The sequence below is a fragment of the Carlito syrichta genome, unplaced genomic scaffold, assembly GCF_000164805.1.
Source record: "Carlito syrichta isolate Samal-C Ts95f unplaced genomic scaffold, Tarsius_syrichta-2.0.1 Scaffold316004, whole genome shotgun sequence".
NCBI lineage: Eukaryota > Metazoa > Chordata > Mammalia > Primates > Tarsiidae > Carlito > Carlito syrichta.
In genome coordinates, this window is record NW_007260100.1 from 183,719 (window position 1) to 192,672 (window position 8,954).

At 41.8% G+C, this 8,954-nt stretch overlaps 1 protein-coding gene across 2 annotated transcripts in view; it reads right to left on the reverse strand.

Moving 5' to 3' along the window:
* Positions 1-754: 754 nt before the first annotated feature.
* Positions 755-8,954, reverse strand: part of GABARAPL1 (GABA type A receptor associated protein like 1) — an 8,750-nt gene continuing 550 nt past the window's right edge. The window contains exons 2-4 of one of the 2 annotated variants that reach the window (XM_008073672.2): positions 4,920-4,998; positions 3,881-3,999; positions 755-2,060 (exon numbers count right to left, since the gene is read on the reverse strand). In XM_008073672.2, the coding sequence (XP_008071863.1) occupies positions 1,995-2,060; positions 3,881-3,999; positions 4,920-4,998 (264 nt within the window). In that variant the 3' untranslated portion in view covers positions 755-1,994. Of the gene's footprint in view, positions 2,061-3,273; positions 4,000-4,919; positions 4,999-8,954 lie in introns of those variants that run through there. The other variant, XM_021706784.1, reaches the window with a different exon arrangement.

Below are 8,954 nucleotides of genomic sequence, written 5' to 3' on the forward strand. Positions count from 1 at the left end.
GCTGCAACAAGAGGATTAGAGATGGGTTTCAAGGCTCTTTATCAAAGGAGTTTCTACTAATCTGTTTTTCATGCTCTGGTATAATTTGCACGCCTACAGCCCACCCACATATTTGTTCCTGACAGACTGAATACAAGACTTTCATATGGTCAGAAGAAGACTCCAAGTTTGTTCTGACTCCAGGAGTCTTGATCAGATACTATTTGCTGCCTTCAGAGATGGTGGCCCCATACTGACTGAGCTGCAGTGGAGAGAATAAGGTGTGACTTACAGCAAAACCTGGTGCACAGAGCAATGACTTTCAGACTTCATGTGCAACAGAATCATGAGGAGCTTGTTAAAGATTAGACACCCACGTTGCGATTCTGAGTCAGCTAAATCTGGGACATGGACCAGACATCTGCATTTGTAATTAGCACAACACCCCACCCCCCACCAATCCACCCCCTATACTCTAATGTAGGCATCCTTCCTCCTTCAGCTTTGAAAAACACATGAAGTGGTGACAAAGCACTTATCTGCAGAAGAGAAAATCATGCACACACCACCGACGCACCGGGCACACTGCCTCACCATAACATTCACCTTGGACAGCATCTTCTGCTCAGTAAAGAGCTGAGTGAACATGTACAGGTCTAACCATATGTGAGCGTTTGTGGCTGACAGCCTCCCCTGCTCAAAGTTTTCTGATCAGAGGGTCCACATGCCATCTATTCCAACACATACTAAATAAAGGCAGCATTTCTGAACTCAGTGAATTTTTAAAGTAAGTAATTATTTTATTTCCTTGGCCTGATGGCATTGACTTCATTATACAAGAACCTGCAGCTGACAGAACTGACACACAGATTTCTCCCAAGGACCTTTCCATTAGCAGAAATGAATTGAAATGTCATGTCTGAGTGTAATTCCTGTTCCCCACTCCCACCCCACAGAACCCCAAAAGTGAAAATAAATCAGTAAAATCCCCATGAATTACTAAAAGTATCCCTCCAGACTGTTCTACCTAGCAGCTGCAGCAGATGATAACCAAAGAGGGAAGCGGCTGGCCATCAAGTAGCATTCCTGTGCGTGTGAGACTGCAGGGAGGCAGCATAGGAGTGAGATTCTGAGTGGGAGGTGTGGATTATCTACCTGACCTCATACCTGCCCCTTCCCTACCTAAGACATCTCTGTCCAGACACATGGAAAACGCCAGAAGAGTGGTTTCAGTCTGCAACTGGAAATGCCTGAGGCTCATTAAATTCAAGGTAGGTGTGGGATAAGGGGCACGAGAGAGAACAGGTCAACACTCCATCAATTCCAGTTTAATGGTATTAAAACTATCTTTGAAATCATACCTGCCTTAGTGCCTGATCCCCATTTTCCAAAGATAAGAAAGCTAAACTTCTGGGTCCATGTCTATTACCACCCCTGGGGTGGTACTGTGGCGTTTGTGTGTGAGACTGAATGGGATGGGAGGGAGGAGGGGTGAGACAGGGGAGACCGGGCCACAATGCTTCAGTGACAATTAGTCTTTTTGGTCCCCAGGCATGGTCCACTACCATAAGTCCTAAAACAATTCCTGTCTCCTTTCTCTACCTGTCTTGCGCAAATGTCAACAAGAGTCACTGCCCAAAGAGAAGGAAGAGCAGGGAGTTGCTGTTGGACTGCAATCATCTCTGGCCTCAAGTTGCCCACCTCCTTAGCCCTCTATGAAATCATACAAAAATTCATTCTCAGGAATGCTGTGAAATTATGTCAATTCTCCTTCCTCTATCAAAGCCAATCCAACAGCTCTGTCCTGATATGCTTTCTCCCTGGGCCGAGGAAGCAGCAAAAAATATCGATTGAGCATGTGAAAATGTGATGACGGGGTGTGCGGTGTAATGTTTTCAATGTCTTCACCTTCTGTCTCCTCCATGGTGGGAGCCTCCCCCTCTTTCCCCAAGTCCCACACACACCCCTCCCCTACCCCCAAGTCCAGGTGCTCCCATCTGCTGGGCTTCCACCAATCACTTCCCATAGACACTCTCATCACTGTAGGCCACATACAGAAAATAGTCTTCCTCATGGTTGTCCTGGGGGAAGAGATAAGATCACAGTTTAGAAAACACATTCATTATCTCAAGGATTCTAAGAGTCACACAACCTTGTCAAGCAGGTGTGGAAAGGAACATCAGCCCCCGGTAAAAAGAGAAACAAAGAGTTAGCAGAAGTGGCTTGAAGTAAACCTTTTTTTTTTGAGTTGGAGTCTCACTCTGTCACCCAGGCAGGAGTGCAGTGGAACGCACATGACCACTGTAGCCTCCATCTGCTGGGCTCAGGCAGTCCTTCTGCCCCAGCCTTTCAAGAAGCTGGAACCACAGGCACATACCACCATGCCCAGTTAATTTTTTGATTTATTGGTCTCACCAAGTTGCCCAGGCTGGTCTTTGAACCCGTGGGCTCAGGCAATCCTCTCAACTCTGTCTCCCAAAGTGCTGGGATTACAGGTGTGAGCCACCATGCCCAGCCTTGAATTAAACTTTGAGCTCTAAACTCACAAACAAAAAAACCTTTATGGAGAAGTTAATACACACAAGTATCAAGAACACAAAGATGACTGGGCACAGTCTGTGCTCTTAAAAAGCTCACTCTAGAAAGGGAATTTAGATACCACAACACATGTGAACTGGAGTAAGGGAATATAACATAATATATAATAGGGGATATATACGATGGAATAAAAGATTACGGGTTATTGGAAGTTTAGAAGATTAGGTGCTATTAGTAATTCACTAACAGCACAATGAGGAGGAAGACTCTTATGTGCAATACTATTAAAAAATAATAGCTACAGTCTTACATTATATTTACAGCATGAAGTCCTTTACTTTAGTTTCCTTCTATTAGATTTTGACATTTTACCAATTAAACTAAATCACTTATTCTTCCTGACACAGTTTACGTGTTGACACATGAATCAATGTAAAGACTCTGCCTTATTTTTAAATTTGATCTGAATTCCTGTGCCCAGATAATGGGGAATTTGTTTCAGCCTTACTTTTGTTCTAAGAAGCAAAGCTTCTCTTGCTTAGATCTAGTTGGTTGTCTTTTTTTATAGATTTTATTTTATTTTTTTATTTTTTTGAGTTGGAGTCTCACTCTGTCACCCAGACTGGAGTGCAGTGGCCGCTCCCGGCCACCGCAGCCTCGACCTGCTGGGTTCCGGCGATCCTTCCACCTCAGCCATAGCTGGAATTACAGGCATGCGCTACCACACCCGGCTAATTTTTTATTTTTATTGTAGAGATGAGGTCTCACCAAGTTGCCCAGGCAGGTCTCGAACCCGCAGGCTCAGGCAATCCACTCACCTCAGCCTAGTTGGTTGTCTTAAACCAAAGCGTCAAAGTTCAGAGAGGGAGCAAGCTGAAGAGAAACCTTCATTTTGAGGAGATTAGCTTCAGAGCTAGAAAGGGCAGGCTTTCCTGTTATCTGCTTTTTCTATCTATCGCTAAATGGGAGTAAAATAATGACCTGGTATCTGAATGCATAGTGTACTTACAAATTATAAGTTACCAGCAAGAATAACAGGAACTGAAATAGGGAGACACTTTGTAATTTTTGCTATCAGGAACTACTTCCCGCTATTTCAATAGACATCCAGCATTACAACATTACAGTCAGGAAAGACTGAGAAGAGATTTGAAAAGGATTAAATCGAGTAAAGTGCTCAATCCCTTAAGGGCAAATGGCACCTAATCTCCCAGAGCCTTACACTGCCATGTGTAAGAGGATCCTGATAAATAACACCTTCTGCCCCACTTCTCAGGTGTGTTATCAACACCACTGTAACAAAAGCTAGAGAATGCCAGGCTGCACCGGACAGCATCCAGTATTGTGTGACCTGGACCATTACCTCATACAGCTGGCCCATCGTAGCACTAGTGGGAGGGATAGTGTTGTTGACAAAGAAAAATAAGGCGTCCTCAGGTCTCAGGTGGATCCTCTTCCGGATTAAGAAGTAGAACTGGCCAACTGGATGAAGGAAAATGGAAAAGAAAGGCAAGAAGGAACAAAACAAGGAGTTAGTAGAAAGGTAAGTTCCAGAAAAAAATTCTATTGCATCTGTTCCCTTCAGAGTCAGTGCCAGCTTTGTAAACCCTCTGACCAGAGCTGAATGCTGCCCTGCAGTATTTTATTTGGACTACTTTGAGGGAATACTATGTAAATCCAGACCAAAACATGCTCATCATGGTCTAAACCTGACTTGAAATACCTTCCCAAACTCAGAAAAACTAGTGATAAAAAGAGGTCTACTAAACTCTGGTAATCATAGCACAGTTACTCAAATCAGTGTTGGGGCAATGAGTGGGGTTCAACGCTTCACCTTTTCCTGAGAATACAGAAAATTTTCTAGAAGGCCAATATTCAAATCTATTAACACTGCAGCAAATGTATCTACAAAATCTTCCCAGTGTCTTCTAGATGCAGTGGGTATTCCATTAAGGATCAAAGTGAAGATTGAATATATTCCTTATCAATTCCAAACAGAATCTACAAAACTTATTACAAAAAAATATGCTTAAGGGGACAAAGTATTTATTTAAGAAACTCTAAGATGTGATCCTCTCAGACACCAGGCTAGTTTTCCTGTTGAACAAACTGCTATCACAATGACAAAACTAAATTTTAAAAGTAGTTTAAAGAATGGGCATCTGATCTTTTTCTTCAATGGTTTGTGCTGTGTCTAAATCAAACAAGACATGACAATGGGAAATGCTTAGAGGAAATGGTGATAGAACTGCTGTGTAATTTTTGAATCAGCTAAATCTAGAGAATCCCACTCACTTGCTTCAACTCTGTACTTCCTCTCAATCTCACAATCTCATGTGTGTAATACGGACCAAGAACACTTTGCTAAAGGAGGAAGGGTCAGGGGGTGGAAAGAGCATTACCAGTGAGGTCAGAGGGCACTAGGTACTTCCGCTTGTCCAGATCAGGCACCCTGGCTTTCGGAGCTTTCTCCACGATCACCTGAGAGGAGAGGGGAAGAGTGGGGATGAAAACGACAGAACTCAACCTAGTACACTTCCTTCCACATCCTGTAGTTGTGATGGGAAGTGAGTTTGTGTAGGCCCAATACAACTTTCCATTTCTTAGTCTTCCCTACCTTTCACAAAATATATGGGGAAAAGGTTCCCTTAGTGAGGTTATAGTTTCATTACTGCAATAGGAGGAGACCAGAAAGTACATGATGAAAGGGAAAAAGTAACCTTGATTTTAAGTAATTACAAGTTACCCATAAAGTATACTATGGAATATACAACTTATGGTATTTAATTAGAGCATCAAAACTGGGTTTTCTCAGATGGTCCTGGTTACCTACTTGTATTTTTCGTTCTTATAAATACCATTTATTAAAGGTACACAAAATGTGGCTTAAATGTCATACTTTTGTCTAAATTTCCAAGAATGACTGCAAAAAAAAAAAAGTTCAAGACACTATTAAACAAAAAAGTGTTAAGGCAGTTTTTACAATGACATTGTATAATACGATGTCAGTACAATTGATCAATATTGAGTATGTCAGGATCTTAAGGGATTTTCAATGTCTATGTTACATATTTCTATAATACTTCCAAGTTGTATCATCTATTTTTGTACAAAAAGAAAAAATTAAGGTATATAAAAATTAAAAAAATTTTTCATATGCTAAACTTACAAAATAGAAGTTTTCTGTTATAAAACCACAAGTTTTAGATTTTTAGTTTAAAAAATGTAACTATTTTAGATAGAAGATATGGGAAGTACAAAAAAAAACAATAAAGAAACAAACAAAAACTGGACAAGTATCTTTGGCGGCTGTGTGTCCTTCAACAGGTAACAACCTCTTAGAGCTTCAGTAGTTGAATAAGAAAAAGGAACTTTCTAACACAGCTTATAGAAAGTCATAGTATTGGTATAATGTGAATGTAATATATAAGGTTTTATATGAAAATGCTTCATAAATTATAAAGAACTAACATAAAGATTAACTTAGAGTGTAAAGTTTTTAAATTAAAAGGAATAGATTAAGAGTAGTGAAAATCTTGTTTTGTGTTCTCAGAGGAAAAGAATACTGCACCAGGAAAACCAGAGGGACATGATCATATTTTAAATTAAAAAATAAAAACTGGGATAGAGAAATGTGAGTCAGAAATTAAAAGGAAAAAGTAAGAAGAGCTTTAGGGAGAGACCAGTAAAGGCTCGACACTGAGGAGGGACAGGAGACAGCACATCAGAGGGAAACACAGCGAGCCTAGCATTGTGTCCTACAGAAACTCAGAGACTTGGCAGTCCTATCAGTAAGAGATGAAAACCACAATGGAAAACAGTAGAAAAAGAGAGTGATGAAGCAGACTGCAATAAATGGAGGGTAGGGAAGGGATTAGGAGAGGGCCAGAAGGCAGGTAATAATTAAAACCTTGGTTCATCAGAAAACTTGTAGATTTCCAGGAATGTCACTGCTGTCCCTCACTTATGGTGGACCCTGGGCTGGATGCTTTGCCTCTTTGGGTCTGTTTTCCTCATCTGTAAAATATGGCTAATACTCAATAGGGCTGTTTATGAATTTTAAAATATTGACAATCTGTTCCTAATCGTTTTGTGTGTGTGTGTGTATTTGTTGGTTTTTTTTGCAGATTTTCAATATACCATATGTGTTAAGACAATTTAAAAATTCCAAGAACCCCTCTTTGCCCAAGGCACCAGCACACCTGTTCCTTTGGATGATAGATAGTCTAAAGAGATACCGGTACTCCAAGTTCAGGTTATGAGAGCAATCAGAGTATGTGAATGCTTTAGTAACACCAATGGTCAAGCTAGAAAGGGCTTGAGGAATCACTTATTAAAACCTGTGTAAACAGGACACTTTAGCACATAAAGATTAAGTTTTCTGCCCAAGTGCAGTAAATTCCCAGGAAAACCCAGAACTAGGACCAAACCATGGAATCTGCGTCACAGCTAGAAAGCACCTTGGTAGCAGCTGGGAGGCTCATTACTGGTTAAAACGTAAGGGGAATACAGAGATCCTAAGTGTTAATGGCTTACAAATTATCATAGAAGTAAAACATTTAATACCAATCTATAAGCAGGAAAAGAATATGGAGAAAACAAATATTCTGTGTAAATGCATGTAAATCACTGACATGTGAAGGGTTCAATTTTGAGGAAATATGTGGAAACTTAACTAGATTTAAGAGGTACATTTCAGGATTTGTGATTTACGTAAAGGTACTTGAACACAGCCTTGTGCTTAGCAAGTACTGAATAAATGGTAGTCATTTTGCTTCCTGGTGTACCTTTCTGGCACCACGCTACCCTGTGAAGTCTTGAAGGCAGCAACAGTTTATCTATTTCCAAAATTTAAAAGTGTGAGGCACAGAGAACACAATTATTTCTGGTTAACAGAATTCTATTAGAACTCAAGTAACGACATGGCATGGAAGTTAAGGGCTCTGAGTTTCACAGTCCAACAGACAGAACAGAAATGTGAAACCTTTAGGAAGTTATTTCATTGCCCTGTGTTTCAGATTCTTCATATGTAGGATGGGGATTAAACCATGTGAGGATTCAGTGAATGATTATAGACAGAGTATTTATAATACCACCAGGTGCATAGTAAGCTACCAATAAAAGCCAGCTGTCATTCCTTAATATTATTACTTAAGAGTAGGATTGGTATCACCAGAATTGTGGGAAACTTTTAAAGCAGAGATGCAAGGTCCAGAAACCAGGAAAATAATTTGTATAAGGATCCTTTACTGGGAAAGGATCACCCCTTTTAGCCGAAAACCTCTTGGGTGTAATTTCTGGAAAATGGAAGAGCACTGTCTTTTCTTCCTTATAGAAAAAAGGTGTAAGGGGTTTCTATGCTGGTCTAAGGCCTTGGTTGCTTCCGGTTGCTGTAAGACCAAGAAAGTTAGGTGAGAATTGGAAAAGAATTCCAAAGAATGCCTGCGGGTCAAAGAAAGACATTAGATAACTGCAATTCTTTTACCTTCAAGTTACATATGACACTTCACCTCAATTCCCTGCCTGAAGATAAAGAGCAGACTTAAAATCTCGGTTCCTATACCCCCCAAATTCAACGGTTGCTCTTTTGTATCTACCATATTCAAAAGTCATCTTCTGCCTTCCAGTTTGGCTGCGCAGCCTACATTACCGAAAAACCAGGCAAGTGGGCGGGGGATGGGAAAAGGGAAAACGCCCAGATGCTGAAACATACCTTAATATTTTTTTCTGGGTTCTTCTCACTACCTGCACTAGTTTTAACTACTTAAGCCAGAGTCCAAAAAAGAAGAGTCCTGCCTTCCTGCGTCCAGGTCCCATCCGATGAGAATCAATACCGGGGAAGGCTGGCCGTCCCCACACAAGCCCCTGGAGCCAAGAATGATGAGGCAAGCGGGCTGTGGCGCAGAGAACGTGACCTTGTTTTCTGGGCCAGGGCTATCTGGAGGCGCGCCCTTGCCCTCGCCCTCGCCCTCGCCCTCCCCCTCCCCCTCCCTAATTCTGAGAATACAAGAAAGAATCTACTGGCTTCTGAACCTTTTCCTCCCAAGCCCCAGGACAGGAGGGCCAAAGTCAACTTCATTAAAGGAGAATCAGGGCAAGAGAAAGCGATGGGAGCAAACCCTCCCGCAATCAACTGCTTCCCTTAACAATTTCCCTGCGTTCTTAAAGGCAGCAAATCCAGGGCCCCAACCGAATCTCTCTTTTGTGCACATCGCAACCCACACATGTCCTGAATATTGCTGAGTCACTGGAGATGTAGGCTCCGCTCTAAAAACGCGGTCAGCGCTCAAGAGGGGCACAGGCCCTAGGGATACGGGTTTTCAGAGGTCCGCAGTCTGAACGTCCATTGGCTCCCGCGGGGAAGGACGTTCCGGGTAAAGTAATTCCAGGGTCTTCCGAGACCCTTGTGGCGTCCCAGGGCAGCCATCACGACCCGC